The following is a 20,208-nucleotide window of genomic DNA, read 5'->3' as shown; positions in this document are numbered from 1 at the left end:
GTGACGTCACTTCACGTGCGCACCGGATTGTGGGTCAGAATCGCCCAAATAGGATGCAGTTTTCAACACTAACAATCTTGGCCGGATGAAGTAGGACATCCGGGTACTTCTAACCATCCTAACTCTGGCCACAAGAATCGGGACATCCTAAATCTTTTTTCTACATACTATATAGTAGAAAGTATGCGATTCGGAACGCAGGGTTTGTTTAAATTTGTTTGTGTGTTTGTGTGTGTGAGAAAAGCTATGTGCATAGGCTACCTGTCTCTGTGAGAGCGGCTGCATATCCCTCACCTAGCCACCTCTCTGCCCCCACTGAAGCGACTGCAGCCATAATGAATGGGCTGCCAGCCCTCCCCGCTGTGGCTGTCCGAGGTCGGACCACATATTATATGGCAACCCATCTGAAGTGGACCGCATATTATATAGCAGCCTATTTGCTGGGATGATGAGCTCCGGACACATCCCATTATTTATGAGCAAGGGGCCGTGGCCTTGTGAGAGCAGGGGTTGGGTGGCCTATAGGTTGTGTGTGTGTTAGTATGTTTGTGTGTGTGTGTTTGTGTGTGTGTGTGTGTGTGTGTGTGTGTGTGTGTGTGTGTGTGTGTGTGTGTGTGTGTGTGTGTGTGTGTGGATGAGGGTACAGCAGAAAGAAAGGAAGAAAAAGATGAATAAGGAAAAAGTAAGAACAAAACTCTACTACTGCAGATGAAACTGAATACTTGAATGTATTATTTACATATTAATTTCCTCTTTCTTAGCTTTATCATCCACAATTTGAAGACAGTATGTCATATGAAACAGGACTCCAGTTAATGATACAAGGACCTGGAATGTTTTTTTATAATCTCATGAAAAACACAACACCTAGAGCCACTCACAAAGAATAAAACAAATAAAAAAGATATCAGATATGTCTAAAACAATATAATCAACTGCTGACTTCAGTGGACGGCAAATTCCTGTGTGGCTTTGAAAAATGGCCCAAATGCTCAGCGTTCTAACAGGGGTCAGCCCGCTTTGTTAGGTGTGTTCTCGCAGTGCTAAAAGACAAATGATGTACTTTGCCTTGGGTCAACTGGGCTTTCCCATCCCATAATGACCTTTCACGGAGCTGGAAGAGAACAGCACTGTCCCACAGCGATGAAGCAGTGCTGTACGTTGCACATGGAAAGGTGTATATAATAGCAAACTGTTTTAACACTACGGCATGACCTCTCAACCTCTAATGGACCGTTTCACTGTTCATCAATCATATATAATAAAAACAAGGCAGTTAAGCAAACGGCTCTGTATGTCATAGAAAATGGCCTCCCAAAGAAAATCTTTTTTTTTCCCATTTTGTGCTTGTGTGAAACCTGAGTCTGCAGCCAAACAACAACGCATCCAAACTCATTTTCTGTTTTCAATTGAGTTACATGCTCACAATATGTTCAACACCCTCCACTTTGCTTTGGAAGAACTTAGCAGCTCTCAGTGAGTGTGTGTGTATGTGTGTGTGCCAAAGGTTCCCCGGAGGAGCGAGGATCTCTGTCACTTTGTCATCAGACACAAGCTGCCAAATTTTATGAAATACCAAATTACTAATTGGCCCAGCGTTGGGTTTCCCGCCTGGAAGTCAGACTGTAATGTCTGGGCCTCTATTAGGATCACAGGGAGAGCCACACTTTGCTGCCCCCCACTGAGCTGGCAAGTTGTTTCACACCGTGCTATGGCAGGGACACTTTCACATATACACACACAAAAAGCGATCGTCAAGGACAAAAGACTGCTTAAACATTTCCAAATTACTCCTGGTCTGCTTTATTGGGTATTTTAAGTCTGCAGACAATCTAAACGAAAATACATTGTGTAATATTTGTGAGCTAATGCAATATTACAGTGTATTGATCTCGTTAAGGTAATTCTCTTTTTTCCTGTGGTTTTCAATCGAAGGTTCAAAAGAGATTTGGATTCCTGCTCCAGGACACTTTGACAGGGAGGATTCTGGGACGGTGTCTCTTATTGGCAGCTTACAACTAATTGACTTCAAGACAAGAATTCATTTACGTTTTGTGTTTATTTAGACTCATAAAAAAGCAGTGTTGGGATGGATTTTACTGTGTGTGTCTTAGATCATCAGACCGAAATCAGAAACAACTGTCAACTTTTTCAGATAGAATTATGAAAAAAACACGACATAAAAGCGGATGTCCCAGAGGCAGCAGTAGCTGTCAGAAATGTATTACACATCAAAAGAGCGCTGCTGTTAAGCAGGCCCAACTTTACGATAAACAGTGAACTGGACAGGACAGGCACAGATCTCTGGGGGCAATGACTATCTACACTATGCACTGGATTACATGTTCCTCATTTAAACCAGATGTACAGTGATATGTATACTAAAAGCAGGGATTCTATGAAGATGGTGTATGTGTGTAAGACAGGGACAATATAACAGCCATAGCCAAATGTACTACAGTTGCCCGTTGAGATTTTTTTTTAAAAATCTCAACGTAATATCCACGAAATGACCAACAAATGAAGCTGCAGTGTACTGCTGAAGAGGGTGTAAGCTCCATCACATCATCATTAAGAGCAAATGGAGACTGGCATTCATGTGAATGACACACAAACACAGGGTGCATCCGAATGAATAGGAAGGCTACAGTGAAGCTGTTTACATTCTGTGTAGCAGTGCAATCTCTTTTTTTTTTTTTTTAACTGGACTCCTAATCAAACATGCCTAAGGCCACTGGATGGATAAACACACACACACATCACCCTCTCTCAAGTGCTGCAAAGAGAGAATAAGGGTTTGCTGACGACACACACACACACACACACACACACACACACACACACACACACACACACACACACACACACACACACACACACACACACACACAAAGAGACAACACTGGACTTCCACAGAAACACCTCATTTGTTTTAATGTAAAAAGAGTTGTATCCTTTCCCCCCAACACATGGTTAGCAAATTATGGCATTCTTGATGATTTGAGCAAATTTCATTATATTTTTCTTACAGATCACACATTTTTCATGAATTAGGGCACAATAAGATATAAATTACCAATAAACTATGAAAAATACCCCACCTCAATCAAGACAATGATTATGTAAAACAAAGTTTTGTTCCCTCTTCCTGGCACATGCGGAGGCAAATATGCCTTTTTCTTTATCAGTATGTCATTTTTCTTTGAAGGTGGGGGAACAAACATTCAGACAGGTTACCATGTTGCTGTGTGCTCTTTTCCTCATTGGTTTATGTGTACAGGTCATTTCCAGTGCAAAACTGTGCCATTTGGTTAGCTAAGGCGCTGGCTTCTCTTTAGAAAGACTTAAACGTCTTCAGTGTTGTCCTCCATCTTGGGAATGTTTCAGTGAGGCTCCGAGGCGTCGCTTTAAAAAAAGAGCCCACTAGCTTTGATCCCCTTAAAACACAAGTAAAGTTCCTTCAGTTAGCTGCAGAGAGTTTGAGTCATTTCAGTCTAGCAGTACACAAACAGACGAGCTACAGCGACTCTGCCACCCATCGTAGTTCAATCGTGTTTCAGCCATTTCTGATTGGTGGAGAAACCCTGTGTATTCACCCATCCATGGCTCAACGTTATTTAGGATGAGGCTTGTGGCGCGTGCTTCAGCATATCCCCTGGTACAGGCGGGTCAACTCTACCAACAGACGCGCAGTCTGCCAGTGAAGGACTTCTGCTAGGCCCGTGGGTGTCTCCTATACGTTTTGAGAGAGAAAGCGCACTTTCTTTCCTGTCAGCACCCAGTTCCGCAGGTCTTTGATAGAGGGAAGCTTCATCTTATCTTTGTTTTTACTGTAAACATTCAGGAAGATGCCAAAGAGCACCAGAAGGCCGCCCCAGATGTACCTGCAGAGGGAGAGATGGAAAGGTTAGATAGAAAACTAAGTGGAGCTGGTTTCAACAAGATAGTCATGGCAGGACTTGTAACTTTAACTGCATTTCACTGAGTTTATAAACCTAGAAACACAGCAATGTGCAAGCAAAGGCATACAATAATCAAAAATGTAAATAACGCAGGTTTCAAACTTAGCCTAATTTGGTGTTTGGCCAAAAGCTGTTTACGGATAGTAAAATGTGTTTATAAAGGCGTCATGCTACAGTGGAGGGCACACACCAGCTGGAGGGGAAATTTATTTGGCAAGGAAGATAAAAAAAAAAGAAAAAGAGAAAAGTTTTGTTTTGTATTTTCTATGTAAAAAAAAATCACGACAGAGAAACAGGGCGAGAGAGGTACGGCTGAAAGAACGAGACCCTTCTGACAGCACGGGCCAGTTGAAGGCTGAGTGAGAGTGAAGGACAAGGAGAAAAGAGCAGCGGATCAGAGGAGGTCTGAACATGGACTGAGGACATGAGAAGTGTGGGGGATAGGGGGGGGGGAACCAAGTCAAGTTGTACTAGTCGAAGCAGAGGTAAGTGTAGACTTACTTTAAACTGGGAGAAAAGTGATCAAAGCCAAAAGGCTGCTGTACTTACTGAAAAGTGAAAGGTTTGGAGAAGAACATGAAGGAGAGTACAATCGTCATGGCCTTTCTCCCCGTGGTCACTGCGAGGGAGAAAAACACATTGGAGTTTTCAGTCAATTACAAATAAGAAACCAAAAAGCTCAACAGATGTGACTTCCCCACATGTTCAAACACACAATACTGGCCTACAGATAGAACATTATTATTTTATTAAAACCAGATTGTAAATTATGACACAAATATTCTGTCTAAAAACACAGTAACAAAATGGATAAATCGTCAGTTTATTGCAGGAAGAGCTCGAGAAGTTCTCGAGATTGGACAAAGAGTGGCACTGACCCGTCACTGCCACCAGGGCGCCAAAGAGCTTGATCAAGGCCAGCACGAAGGAGATGCCAAAATAACCGGTGAGAGAGAAGAAGAATGCATAACCGTATGTCTTAACCGGATGCTGGGAGGGAGGAATGGAAGCAAGATAATTTGGCACAAAATATTAGTGAAAAACAGAAATCCTCCTGATGCTGCAATTGCATGGAATATCTTATATCTAAAAGAAAGTTTAACTTTGCCGAGGTGTTTGCAAGTCTAATCTACAAATGTACAGTGAACTATTAATGTGCTAATCTCAGTCTGTATCAGGGGTATGTGGTATTATTGTCTTAAAGGTATACTCACCAGGGAACAGAATGCCACTGCTGGCCCCAGCCCACCCACACAGAGCAGGCCCGTCAGTATGTAGAAAAAACCGATGGAGTACGAGTACAGCACCTGTCAACACAGACCCATGGGACCACTCAATCACACACACAGTTTGCATTCTGCACCTGCTCCCAACATATACTGTGAACAAATCTAGCTGGCAATAGGCTTTATGATATACTTATATAAATAGGTATATGTTTTTGCAGTTAGCTGAACTGGGTACCATTTCAGAGTTGGAGCCGTTATGGAGTTTCATGGCTTTCTCCTGCACGTTCCCAATAACGGCGTCCGCACACAATGCCATGGAGATGAGGAGAACACCTGTATGCAACACACACACAAAAACACACAAAACTAAGACCATGGATATACCTTATGAAGAGTAGGAAAAGATAAACTGAGGATGGAAAATATCAGAGTATCAAAGGATGTCTGTGAAACCAGTGGAGTGTGCTGTTGAATCTTAGAAGAACTGACCTGTTACGTTGAAGTTGGGGGCCACTGTGCTGTCAGCCAGCGTGAACCAGATGAGTCCCAGGCTCATGCAGAGAGCAGCAGACACATCAGCCACATTATAGCGTTTACCTGCAACACAAACACACAGCACTGAATCAATTGGATTGTTAACTTGTAATTCAGATTCACATGTATTTAAAATCAAGAACTTTAACCCCTTAAAATCTTGTGAAACACATTTACATCACAAAGTAAAACAAGGGATATTTAGTTTGAGGATACCTGCTTGAAGTCCAAACCTAAATGTATGCAACTGGTAAAACTTTCCAAAAACCTTTTCGCAACATCACAAACACTAGAGAAACCTAACTGAGACATTGCACGGTTGGGCTGTGAGTGTATACCTACCCCTCGAGCGCAGCTTGCAAAGAAAATCTTCAAAAGATTGAACCACCTGTTTTTAAATAAAAAGGAGGTCGACATTGGACTCAGGTAGAAAAAGAAATTTAACTAAAAAGTTTTTTTGGCGATAGGTTATTCCTCCTGACAATTCAAAGTTTGAAAACAATGCACCAAACAAAGCGGTGTGAAAAAAAAGAGAAAAAAAGTTTGGGAGGAGAAAAAAAAGAAAGAAGAACAACAACAGGATGAAGGAGTGTTCCAAAAACACAGGCTGACGGATTGATGCCTTGAGGTTGACAAGGGGGACGCGAGCATCAGGTCGGGGCCGTGGTCGGCTTTGATTCCCCAGACTCCTCTTTGAAGGGCCTCACATCAGATGCAAGTAACCCCTCCACCCTCACCCCCCGTTCTCCATTCCCTCCCTTCATCCAGCCATCCCTCTCCTCTTTGCATTCTAAGTGGGGCATATTCTGTTTTCTGCTCGACCCCTTGAGGGGACCGTGGCCCTCAATTCTACCCCATCCACAGAGTGAAAGAGAGAGAAAGAGAGGGAGAGAGAGAGAGAGAGAGAGAGAGAGAGAGAGAGAGAAAGACACAGGAAAGGGCAAAATATACACAAAAACCTGTCTGACGTTGAGGACGCAGAACTTTACAAAAAGGCCGGTGTGTTTGAGGATGAAAGGGCCGACCGAACCCAGAGCAGAGAGAAACAAGTGAGAGCAGCCGACCGGGTTTGACAACCCAGAACAACAAGACACAGATACAATGGAAGGGAGTGAACGTTGAAAAGGTGGTCATCCCTTCAGAGGAAACAAAGTCTACCTTTCCTGACTGATTATTAATAAATCATAAAATAATTTTCGTGCTATTTATGTTTTGTTTCTTTAACAAATTATGCAACCTCTTTTTCAGAGGTTCCTTTGTCCTTTCAATAAAAATAAATGCTATCTATGATTTAGATTAGAGTTTTCTTCTAGTTCTGAAATATATATTTTTTTAAACTACTGAATGCCTGATACGATTATTTTTGGCCATGCAGATTTTGCAGAGTTTGTCTGAATAATTTAAAATTATACTGCAATAATGAATGTAGGTTTTGGGGTATTCCCGAAGTCAAAATCCTTACTTCAGTTAATCCAAAATGTTGGTTCAGGTTCAAAACTATTCCACATAACCAACCCGGACGTACCTGGATCTACCAGCCTTGTTCAAACAACAATGGTAACACAACTTCAAAACACACAAGGGAGGTGCCAAGTGCAGATCAAATCATTTCATAAAAGGGCCCGGCAGAGGATTTAAGAGAGCGCTGCCATATACAGAGCTACAGGGCAGCACTTACTAATTATGTTGTATGAAGAATCAAAACATACTACACAGACAAAGGCAAACACCACCAACACAAGCTGCTGTACAGAGATTCATCAGTGAGATTTCAATAGAATCAGCTCACCCTGTATGAACACTCCTCCAATCATGACTGGGATGAGCTTACAGCACTTGAAGATGACCTGTGTCGGGTAGTTCAAGTAGCCCAGAGAGGTATTGGACAGGCCCATAGTGCCCACTGTTAGAAATGCTATCATCATATAGGTCTTCCCTGGTATCCTGGAACACAAAAGTGTAAAAAAACAAACAAAAAACAAAAGAAATAGACTTCCATGTTTAAACTGCTGCATTCCTTCAGAAGATTGAAATACAATTATTTTAATAACATATGCTAAAGAGGTTGTAAACATTAAATTGATCGCCGTCTCTAAACGTGAATTATTGTAACACACACACACACACACACACACACACACACACACACACACACACACACACACACACACACACACACACACACACACACACACACACACACACACACACACACACACACACACACACACAATGCTGAATAAAAGTAATCTGTCATCTTGGAGAAGCAGATTATTTACCTTCTGCGTTTGTCTTGTGTGAGCTGGAGCTCCACCAGTCCAAACATGGAGTAGAAGCCAAACTGGATGAGAGTGAGGTACCAACCAAAAGGCTTGAATCCTTCCACGGAAAAGATCAACTCCTGTAAAGAAACACAAAGCAAGCAATGACTATGTTTACACGCGCAGCAATATTCTCTTATTACCTCGGTTTAAAATCATATTCCGAATAAGACATTTCCATGCTAACAGCAGTTTCTGCTCACATTAATCAGAAAAAGGTCATATTCGGAGTAATTTCATTAAGACATGTGGAGTATTCCGAATTAGCTGCATTATTGAGAGATCAAGATGTATACTTTATCCAGGGTTCGACATAACGTATAGCCCGATGGCCCGGGGCCAGTAAAATCATATGCAGGGCAAGTTGATTGGCCAGTCACTGTCCCGCCCGGGCCAGTGACTGGCCAATCACAGTTCAGTATCTTTTTGTAGACTACATCATGGTTCATTGAAATGCGCGTTCTGAGTCGTAATGAAAGCAGTGTTTATTTAAGACTCAATATAATAAACCTAATATAAAATATATTTTTTAATGAAAGGCCAGTGGACAACCGATGCGTGGGCGTTTTGACAGGCACCGTTGGCAGAGCTGCCTACCGTCCGCCTGCGAGTCGACAAATCAATCGACTTACTCTGCCCCCTTTCTTTCTTCCCACAGCAGAGGTTGAGGCGCAGAAAATGATAACTGCGCTTTTCCTTTATCTGCCGCCGTAATGTTACAATATTTGCATCCAAGCCCCAATGGTAATACAAATGAGAGGCGTTATTTAAACGCTGTGAATGCGTCTCCGGTGATTGTGTCGGTTGTAGACAGAAACGAACGGAGGGACTCCGCTCACTGTACAGTTCCTATTGTCGCGCAGTTTGGCACTGTGTTTTCAGGCTCGAGACATTCAATCAGATCGCGGAAGTCTTTCCAATTGAAATCGCTAACGGGGAGAATATCCCCGGTTATTATTTTAGCCACAAACCACAGTTCATCTGCGCGGCGGCTCACTCGCTGGCGAGATCACACGGTGAAACGCTGCTGTGATCGGACGAAGGCATTGTGTGTTTCTAAGGTGATTTAACGTCATAGTCTTAGACGAGCGTTTAACTTATGCTGCATATTTTGCACTGCATTGTTTTTTATCAATAGTTTGAAAAAATGGTCCCACACCGGACTCTTATGTGAAGCTGACACTTCATGGAGAAGTGACACTGCTGCAGCGCGCTCACGACCAGACGTGAACTCACATACACGGTGAAATCTCCCATTAAAAAAACGGCATAACCCACTGATTTTCGGATTTCTATTCTATTTTTAAAGTCAACTTGAGCGAAAGTGGAAAACCGGTCATTCGATCGACACATTCACATCCCTAATGCATATAGAGAAAGTAATAAAAACAGCCTACCACACCACAAAGAATGATCAGACCTTCATCTCTTATTTATTTTTTATGTTTGAACATGACTTCTGCAGGTGAACTATTCATTAAACTGCCCAAATTCAAGAATAAAAACAACCTTCAAACTACTGGACTTTAAAATACTGGCCCACTCTTTCAACATACTTTCAGTTGTAGGCTTCTAATTCAATATGTTTGCCTGGTTTTATATTATGTGTATGAGCAATATCAACATTTCATATAATTAACTAAAAGAAAAATAACCAAATCTAAAGGGAATATCTATACTGTTACAGTATAGATATTCCCTTTAGATCTGGTTATCTTTCATTATTTTTCTAATACAGGTATTATAATTATTGACACTAAATTATGAAGAAAAAAAAAGTGTGTGCAGGGCCAGTGAAAATATACAAGGGGCCAGTAAAACTCGGATCCACTGGCCCGGCGGGCCAGTAGGAAAAAAAAGTTATGTTGAACCCTGACTTTATCATACTTAGTATAGCTATTGGAGATTTGACAGCATTTGCGAAGCATTCCCTTGTTTACAGCTGTTAAACTAACGAGTGTAAACATGCAACATGGCTCCTTAAAAGAAGGTGGGTCATTTTTGGTTGACACAAAAATGCAACACAATTATTATGTCATAAGGAGATGTCATTTTCCTTGGATATAGGACGTCATAAAGCTTCAACCAATACTAATGTAAATGAACGTCCCTGGTTAATTCAGAATAGGCTAATTAACAAGTAATTCGAAATATTCACGCATGTAAACACCTCATTTGGAATATTGTCTTAACCAGAATATAGACCTTATATGGAATATTCTGTGCATGTAAACGTGGTCACTGATAGGCTTCTGCGGCCCAACACTGTGTTGTGATATACCATCTATACCAGCATCTTTTTCCAATTACACAGACAGGAACACAGCTACACTTCATACAACGGCACATGTAAACAAACTATCTCAAGAGACTAAACTTACCAGCCTTTTATATCTGTACTTCAGTAGTAGTAAACATACAAACAGGGCCTTCACAACAACTGCACTATCGTTTCACTGTCACAAGCTTTTACTGGTTACTTCAAAACATTGTCTGTGTGTGTGCAGGGTTCAACATAACTTTTTTTTCCTACTGGCCCGCCGGGCCAGTGGATCCGAGTTTTACTGGCCCCTTGTATATTTTCACTGGCCCTGCACACACTTTTTTTTTCTTCATAATTTAGTGTCAATAATTATAATACCTGTATTAGAAAAATAAAGAAAGATAACCAGATCTAAAGGGAATATCTATACTGTAACAGTATAGATATTCCCTTTAGATTTGGTTATTTTTCTTTTAGTTAATTATATGAAATGTTGATATTGCTCATACACATAATATAAAACCAGGCAACCATATTGAATTAGAAGCCTACAACTGAAAGAGTCGGCCAGTATTTTAAAGTCCAGTAGTTTGAAGGTTGTTTTTATTCTTGAATTTGGGCAGTTTAATGAATAGTTCACCTGCAGAAGTCATGTTCAAACATAAAAAATAAATAAGAGATGAAGGTCTGATCATTCTTTGTGGTGTGGTAGGCTGTTTTTATTACTTTCTCTATATGCATTAGGGATGTGAATGTGTCGATCGAATGACCGGTTTTCCACTTTCGCTCAAGTTGACTTTAAAAATAGAATAGAAATCCGAAAATCAGTGGGTTATGCCGTTTTTTTAATGGGAGATTTCACCGTGTATGTGAGTTCACGTCTGGTCGTGAGCGCGCTGCAGCAGTGTCACTTCTCCATGAAGTGTCAGCTTCACATAAGAGTCCGGTGTGGGACCATTTTTTCAAACTATTGATAAAAAACAATGCAGTGCAAAATATGCAGCATAAGTTAAACGCTCGTCTAAGACTATGACGTTAAATCACCTTAGAAACACACAATGCCTTCGTCCGATCACAGCAGCGTTTCACCGTGTGATCTCGCCAGCGAGTGAGCCGCCGCGCAGATGAACTGTGGTTTGTGGCTAAAATAATAACCGGGGATATTCTCCCCGTTAGCGATTTCAATTGGAAAGACTTCCGCGATCTGATTGAATGTCTCGAGCCTGAAAACACAGTGCCAAACTGCGCGACAATAGGAACTGTACAGTGAGCGGAGTCCCTCCGTTCGTTTCTGTCTACAACCGACACAATCACCGGAGACGCATTCACAGCGTTTAAATAACGCCTCTCATTTGTATTACCATTGGGGCTTGGATGCAAATATTGTAACATTACGGCGGCAGATAAAGGAAAAGCGCAGTTATCATTTTCTGCGCCTCAACCTCTGCTGTGGGAAGAAAGAAAGGGGGCAGAGTAAGTCGATTGATTTGTCGACTCGCAGGCGGACGGTAGGCAGCTCTGCCAACGGTGCCTGTCAAAACGCCCACGCATCGGTTGTCCACTGGCCTTTCATTAAAAAATATATTTTATATTAGGTTTATTATATTGAGTCTTAAATAAACACTGCTTTCATTACGACTCAGAACGCGCATTTCAATGAACCATGATGTAGTCTACAAAAAGATACTGAACTGTGATTGGCCAGTCACTGGCCCGGGCGGGACAGTGACTGGCTAATCAACTTGCCCTGCATATGATTTTACTGGCCCCGGGCCATCGGGCTATACGTTATGTCGAACCCTGGTGTGTGTGTGTATCCGTGTGTGTATGTATGTGTGTGAAGTTTGTGCTTTCCCCATGTGTTACCTGCAGGTATCCATAGATGAGGTAGAAGAGGAAGACTCCAGCCACGCAGATCATGAACTGCGTGGGGGCGCTGAAGCCGCTCAGGTTGATTCCCAGCACCCTCAGCTCCTCCACAGACTTGATGTGGGGCGACATCACCTCCGTGGACGACGGCATGGAGATGGAAATGTGCTTCCGTGAACTGTTGTAGCCCACCACGCCATATTTGGCACCACTCATTGTGTGTGTGTGTGTGGCTGCTGCGAGCTGTGGGAACACAACAGAGAGATTCAGCAGAGGATCATGCATGTACGATATGTCAGCCGGCAGCTTTGGTTAGGAGCGAAGAGCAAAACCCTAAAGAGGCATGCATGATGTCACTCTTGTTAATTAGCAATATAGATATATACTAACAGCTTTAAGTGCAGTACAGTAACCAACAATGGGTAACTAACACAACCTGGAAAAAAAGATATGGAGGGGTCGCTTGGAAATGAGGAAATAACCACAGTGACAGAGGGAGACCTGTTCAACCCAGGGAATCAGAACAAAATAGATGATCATCAGATGAAGCCACTTTATTTAAGATTGAGTATGCAAATGGTTCTTGTTGAAAATCTTATGAAAACATGTGAATGTAGTGTAAACACAGGCCAGCCAGTCTTGCATCGAAAAAACTAGCACACCTAGTATTACTGCGTCATAAAATAACTAATGTTACTGAATCATATCAAGTAACACTACACTACATCATAATAGATAGTCGTATAGCTTCATAATTGTTGTAACTGCTTCACAACTATGACTACTGCATCTGGGAACAATATATTAGTACAAGACTCCAAACCGCTGCAACATATTTCGCTCTCTGAATCTTGACGTGTATTATTTGCAACTGTCATAGATGTTAGATCGGGCAAAATATGACAGTCTGTGACGATAACTAGGCTACATGAAGCAACCGGTTGCTCACGGCTTAAGTAGCGTTAGAAGCTGTCAGCACAGATTAGGCATCTTAACACAAGTGTTAATCCTAACACCCAAAAGCCAGTTTATGAAGCGACTAATTTCCGCGATAATATTTCAACAGTGATTGTTCTTTCCTAGCCAAAGGAAAGCAAGCTACAGTAGAAAGCGTGATACCTTTAACAACACTTCCGGGTTTCTTTACGTTAACTTTTCCTCCTCTTCAGAGGCGATGCCGGTGAAAATCATTTCCATGGACGTGACGGCTTCGTCTCTCGCATGTTTTAATCGCTTTCATGTTTTCCTTTTTCTGTGTCAAGGAAGCCAAGAGGCGCTGAGGAGCTTGTTAGCCTGCTAATGCTAACAAGCTACCTGCACTCGATGCAGTGGCAGAAGCAGCCAACAGCTTCCGCTCCGCTCCGACCTCTGAACTGGGACGCGATTGGCCAACACGGCCACGCGCTGTGACCATGTCCATGGCTGTGACAGGTGAATCAGTGCACGTTATTGGTATACTATCTATGGTTATTTGCAGCCCGGTGAATAGGCAGAAACCATGGCAGAAACACTTTGACTCTTAAAAATGTAAAAGTATACGTCATGTGCAGTGGAATAGGACGTTTAGTGTTAGGCTACTCTCAGTTAAAATTAAAAGGCAGAGGCTGCATGTTATTTAGGCCTACCTGTGCTGAAGAATCATTCATATTGAGGTGTAACCTACAAGGTGAGTTTGCTTGCTCTCTCGATTCACCAGTTTTGCTTGTTTTTCGGGTTCAGCAACATAGTTCCCACCTCTAAGAGCATTTCTCAATCATGCATTTTGCTGTTATTCTAATAGGCCTATTTAGGCCTAGTTATTTGTGTGTCGATCATTTCTTTTTTCAGTGGTTCGCCTACAGTTAATAGTCAACAAATTACTTTTTCATAGTCAAATTCATAATGTAAACATTTCTGGACAATTAGAAAGTAGGCTACAGGAAGGCTACTTGACTTGAGTTTTTAATGTTCATGTTAATATAGGCTACTATATTACTTTCAGTCGCATAATAATAATAATGCTGCATAATAACTACTTTTATGTTTGATACTGCTGCTACTACATGTACTTTTACTTTTAAGTGATATCATGATTTTCGGCTATTCATCTTAATATTGTGGTTAAGTAGGCTACACTGTGGTCTCTATCTCTACAACTCTTTCCTCTCCTCCCTCCCACATCTCACCCCTTTCTTCCCACTCTGGCTCTGTAAAGCCTTATTGCATTATTCCCTTCTCTCCTCTCGGTAGTTATGGCCCTGACTCTCGGCCATCTCATATCCCTGTCTCTCCCTCTTTGGCTTCCCCAGCAAAAGGCAGGGTGCTCCCTTCATTCCTCCTCTCCAACCTCTTATATAGCCTTTCTGTCTCCCTGCTTTCTAATCTCAAATCCCTCCCTCTACCTGCCTGCCTCTCTCTCTCTCTCTCTCTCTCTCTCTCTCTCTCTCTCTCTCTCTCTCTCGCTGTCCTCTTTCCCCCAGCCAGAGGTTAATACACTCCAGGATGCATTATTTCCTTCCCCGGCCCCTACGACAATATAAAAATTCAGAATGGACAGCTCAATCCCTCTTCCATCTCCAGATTTGATTGTAATGGTATTGCCTCCTGTCCCTGGGAGGCCCCTCTTGCCGCCTAGCACACCTCGGCCTTTATGACACTAAATGGCCAGGCTACTATTTCTCCATCTATTCAAGAAATTCTGTTAATAACTCATTTTGGAATGAGACGTCGTCTGCACTCTGCGGCCAGGTCTCTCACCCCTTCTTTCTCGTTGGGGTCACAACAAACACCTCAGAAAAAATATGCAGGGCTGAATTAATTTCTCTGAATTTACAATCCCCCTTCCCCGCCATGTTTCCCCGGTGCACTCCGATCGACAGTCCCAAAGAGACAAAAATGTGATATTTACAACCTGGCATGGAGAATATGCTAGGCAGTTGAGTGCCGGCGCAGGCCTGTCCGACCACTTTTTTCCCCCCCTCAGCCGCCCAACTTTACAAGTGCACCCATTCATCACTGCGCGACGGATTTATGTAATAAAACCCATTTCCTTCTCCCATACGATCCCATTAAATAATAAAATAATTATTTATTGATTATTCAAAAAGGTACATATGCGCGGGTAATGGCTTTGTACCACACCAATGGACCTGCAATAAATAAAGCAGGCAGACGGAGGGCTAGAGAGAGAGAGAGAGAGAGAGAGAGAGAGAGAGAGAGAGAGAGAGAGAGAGAGAGAGAGAGAGAGAGAGAAGTGAAGGGGAATGAAATGACTTTTGAACCAGTGAAATCTGGATCCAATATGGCCTCTTGCTGCGCAGATCAGGAAGGACATTATTCAATCTTCAGGAGGCTCATATGGGAGTGCGACCTACGAATGGTTTTGATATACTATACGGACTGTACACATTTAACATAGACAGTGACCTGCACAGAGTTTAATGCACGAGTTGATGCAATAGTCACACAAAAAACTAGCATGATCAACCAATGCTCTGAGCATAATAATAAGGTTTTTAGCCATCACTTCAGAACACTTTATATTTTTGATTAGTGCCGTGGAGATGTTAACAATGCTGGTTTTAATCATTAACAGGTGTCTTAAAATGTTTGTTTTGGAGCTTTTCTGTTCCAAAGCAGGAGTTCTTGGGGTTTTGGTTAAGCTGGTCCAGCAAGGCAGTGATGGAAACAAATCTGTTTTTTCTTCTTTAATCTCTTTTCCTTTTAGACACAGATCTGCACATTGTAAACAAACAGTCCCTAATAACGATCCTCCGTATTATTTATTCAACATCAGCAGCATAATGAAAGCACCCCTTGTTGTCTCCCCATGCACTCCCCAGTGGAGGAGTTCATTTTCAAAAGGAAGACACTTTAATGTTAGCCAGATATTAACGTTGAGGGCTTCTTAATAACCCATTTGTGTTCTCTCTTATCCAAGGCTCAACTGAAAGTGCTCTCCATCTGCGTTGTCTATTTCCTATAGGCTTGTCTCAAGCCCTCCTGCATGCTAGGGGAAAGCAGATGCTATCTCGGCTATATTACTTCTCAAAGCGCTCATATCCTCTCCCATGTTATTTTCTTTGATCTGCTAGGCTTGCTGCTCTTAAATTTTTCTCTCTCCCCCCCCCCCCCCCCCCTTCCTCATTCTCCCCTCCCCGTGCTCCAGCCTCTCTGCCAGTGACCGGAGACACAAACAGCTGAAATGATAAGTCAAGTAATTGAATTAACAATTGACTAAAATAATATAGCAAAATAGTCATCTTTATAATATTTTATCTTTAATAATCTTTTTAAGGCAAAAGTACCAAATTAAGTATTGGCTCCAGCACTTCAAATGTAAATATTTGCTGGTGTTCTTAGTCTTCTATGGTAGTGAATTGATGATCTTTGAGTTTTGGGCTGTTGGTCAAACAAAACAACCTGTATGAATATGTCAAGTGTTTTAGAATTTCAGAGCATTACATTTGTAAGAAAATCAAACTCTTTCCTCCCATCGCTACAGCAAGTTCAGGCATTGCATCATAGTTTGACAGCAAATAATGAGTGACCTATTAAGGTATGTCTTACCAGTACCTTAGCTATCCACTGGGACAATATATACACTCAGTGGCCACTTTATTATGCACACCTGTACGATCAATACATATGGTTAATGGTTAGATCAACACCTCTATAACTTTATTGGCATCATACAAGTAGACTTTATGGCAGAACAGTTGTACTGGTTTGAGTTAAACTAATGGCCTTCATGTTTACCTAGTCAGTACCTAGAGTTAATACACAGCCTAGGCTCTGTAAATGGGCATGTTTCTATAGCTACAGTTAGCCCCTTTGTTTACATACCAGTTTACGTGTCTGCATAAATTCAAATGAAGCAGCATTAAGCCTATTTATAATCCCTTGTTAACGTATATATGCACGTCATGATCATACTCTGTATTAATCAAGAAGTGAAACAATGATCCACAAACACATTAGTCAAAATACAAACTCAAGACTAAAAGGTAATCTGCGTAGCAGTTAGTCATTTTGCTAATTTTATGGGGACTTTTTAATTTACACACACAAACACACTCATTTGTCTGCTAACAGGTCGTGGACAGTAATGACAGAGTGACACTTGGGGCAGGCACAGAAGACTGGGGAGTCTTCGACTTTCTTGTGAGCAGCCAGGAGGGGGAAGCATCCCTCTTTGCAGCAAGTGTGCTCCCAAGAAAAAGGAAAGTAATTAAACAAACAATTTACCAGGAATTGTGTGTCTGCTTATCCAATCTACCAAACTCGCTTTTGCTCTTATACTTAAAAAAACAGAAAGTGTGTGTGTGTGTGTGTGTGTGTGTTAGGGGGATTGTTTGTTGTCTACTCAGAGTGACGCCTAAATGACACACATGTTTCATTGCCCATTCATTTAACCTGCGCTGCGCTTACGAAAGAGAAAGGTATTGAGAAACAAATTATGTAGTGTCATTTAATTAGGAGTTTTGCTGTGAGCAATAATCCATTTTTTTTTCCCTTCCTCATAACCTTTAACTACTTAATGGATTTGAGAAGCTATTACCTTTCAAGATTTGTGTTTTTAATTATTTGGAGTATTGTCATGGATATAAAATGTCAATCACACCCCAGGATTAATGCTGTGGTTTTTCTAGCTGAATATTATTTACGTATGGATGGGAGCTGGAGGAGTTCTCTTTGTTGACAGGTTTGGGAAATTGAGCAATATGCAAAATATGCTCTGTGGCCTATTTAGCTCACATTTATTATCCTCCTACACCCATTCACTATCAAACCTAGCCTCATCTTAAATCCACAAGAGACAGTTATTTACATAGATATTAACATTATATTTATGATAACCAAGCCATGGTATATCTCAGAGTAATATTCAAGATATGTGAGGCTTGGATCCGATTATAATAATGACTCAGTTTTAATATGTACAAACTCAATTTCATAGTTTTCATCCTTTGGCGTTTATACTGTAGGTGTGTGTGTGTGTGTGTGTGTGTGTGTGTGTGTGTGTGTGTGTGTGTGTGTGTGTGTGTGTGTGTGCGCGTGTGCGTGCGTGCGTGCACACACTCATGCGCTTCCCTCACCCTGATCACTTTTAGGCAACACTAAGTGACAGACAGATTTTGTTTAGTTTCCCCTGGAAGACATTGCAGTCTTTGCCAACAGTCCAAACCATGTGCTGTGATATCAGGCCCGACAAATAGGGGAATGTGTCCTGATTTTAAATCAGCACTGTACATCAACAGGAGTGAACATCTGGGCTAAGTCATATATTTAGAATATTTAAAGGTGGAGTCAGCGATTTTGAAGAGCGCTTGTTGACAAAATCACTTTTTGTCAAAATCTGTAAATATCTCCTCACGATCCTCTACCTGTTCATACTCAGATCTAAAATCCGGTGTTAATAAATAGCCTAGGCTCTGTAAACTGGTATGTAAACAAAGAGTATGTAAACTAAGCTGTCCAATATGTCCGTTTACAGAGCCTATTGTGTATTAACACTGGGTTTTCTTTTCATTTCCCTTCAGTAGTCAGTCTGGCTCCGTTCAATCAGCGAACAGAGGGAGTGGCTGAGAACAGATCAATTAGTTTTAAACTTCAACAGACACCCGCCTTCAAGTGAGTTTACCTTTGTCAATTGAGCGATTCCAGACCTTCTGTACAAATGAAATGAAGTACAATGGTCTGGTAGGACCAGGCTAGAGATATTCACTGATTTTGACTAAAAGTGATTTTGACAACATGCGTTCTCCAGAATCGCTGACTCCATCTTTAAGTAGATCAAAAACTATATGTACCACCTGATATAGATTGGCCAGGATTTGATGGTTTCACCTGAGTATCGGCTAAATGTCTAGGAGGATAAATGAAGCACACACCTTTAGCAGTCCAAAGCCTATTCAAATAGATGTTTTCATTCAGGTTTGACACAGGTCTTATGGGTGGGCGGGTTGTCTCTCCTCAGACCCCCCATGGCATGGGCCATGTAATCATCCTGAGAGTCTGTTTGGGTGTCTGCACTCTCATAAAGCAGGGAAATGGATCGTGCGGCCCAGGAAGGGGAAAATGAAAGAAAAGGGAGAATGAAATTACAGACCTGGCTGACTGCACAAATCATGCATATCATGTTTTATGGCTTGCCAGAAGAATTCAACACCTGTGGATCACCGTAGCTATAATTGTACATGCATTGCACCGGGTATGGGGGTTTGTGTGTGTGTGTGTGTGTGTGTGTGTGTGAGAGAGTGTGTGGGAGGAGATATATGGTTTGTGTGTCACTGAATATGCGAGTGAGAGTGTGTGCATGTTAGTAGGTGTCTGTCTGCATGCAGGTCTGTTTTTTTTGGCGTTGCCTTGTTCTTTACAGACAGAGGGGAGATGATAAAAGAAACTTACGGGAACGCCTGTTGTTCACTCCTTCAGTACATCCTGGGTGAGCCGCCCACAGCCCACAGGGCTCGCTCGCCGAGGCTTCATTTACCATTGTAATTACCCTGTTTATTTACCCTACCTGCTTTTGGTGGTAAAACAGGGGGGCAATTCATCAGATCAGGACAATTTGGCCCTGCTTTGGCTTTGCCATTTACTTTAATTAAATGAGGCAATCAGTGAATCATAAATCACTAACCTTGTGACCACTAGCTCTGTTTGAACCTGGTCTTCCACTTTAGAGCCATCACACCTTTCTGCACTAAAGCTTAAATTAGACACACACAAACTACTGTAGCACCTGAGCCAGATAATTAACCTATCAACTAGATGCATGTGAGATTCTTTGCAATTTTCCTGCAATAGATCTCTTTTATTTTTTCTTGTAAAATGTCCTGGTTAAAGGTGCAACACACACACACACACACACACACACACACACACACACACACACACACACACACACACACACACACACACACACACACACACACACAGAATGGACAAGTAGCGGATCGTGAGGAGATACTCACTTGATTTTGATCAAAAGTGATTTTGTAAACAAGCATTCTCCAGCATCACTGATCCCACCTTTTAAATAGTTTCAC

General features: G+C 41.8%; 1 protein-coding gene across 1 annotated transcript; it reads right to left on the bottom strand.

Moving 5' to 3' along the window:
- Window positions 1-2,915: 2,915 nt before the first annotated feature.
- slc35b3 (solute carrier family 35 member B3) lies at window positions 2,916-13,532 on the bottom strand. The gene is made up of 10 exons (XM_080050473.1): window positions 13,298-13,532; window positions 12,176-12,421; window positions 8,005-8,126; window positions 7,515-7,669; window positions 5,681-5,788; window positions 5,427-5,524; window positions 5,177-5,269; window positions 4,841-4,952; window positions 4,512-4,581; window positions 2,916-3,884 (listed from the first exon to the last, which is right to left on the bottom strand). The coding sequence occupies exons 2-10, from the start codon at window positions 12,392-12,394 to the stop codon at window positions 3,734-3,736; spliced, it is 1,128 nt and encodes a 375-aa protein (XP_079906599.1). The 5' UTR covers window positions 12,395-12,421; window positions 13,298-13,532; the 3' UTR covers window positions 2,916-3,733.
- Between the last annotated feature and the right edge of the window lie 6,676 nt (window positions 13,533-20,208).

The sequence above is a fragment of the Ammodytes marinus genome, assembly GCF_949987685.1.
Source record: "Ammodytes marinus genome assembly, chromosome: 21".
NCBI classification, from domain to species: Eukaryota; Metazoa; Chordata; class Actinopteri; order Uranoscopiformes; family Ammodytidae; genus Ammodytes; species Ammodytes marinus.
Note: the sequence above shows the minus strand (reverse complement) of the source record. Positions and strands in the feature narration are given on the sequence as shown.

Excerpts from the sequence above, each read along its gene's own strand:
- slc35b3 (XM_080050473.1), bottom strand. The coding sequence starts at position 12,394 with ATGAGTGGTGCCAAATATGGCGTGGTGGGCTACAACAGTTCACGGAAG. Across the intron at positions 4,953-5,176 it reads CAGTGGCATTCTGTTCCCTG|CATCCGGTTAAGACATACGG; the intron begins GTGAGTATACCT and ends CCTCCCTCCCAG. Across the intron at positions 4,582-4,840 it reads CGCCCTGGTGGCAGTGACGG|TGACCACGGGGAGAAAGGCC; the intron begins GTCAGTGCCACT and ends TCTCCCTCGCAG.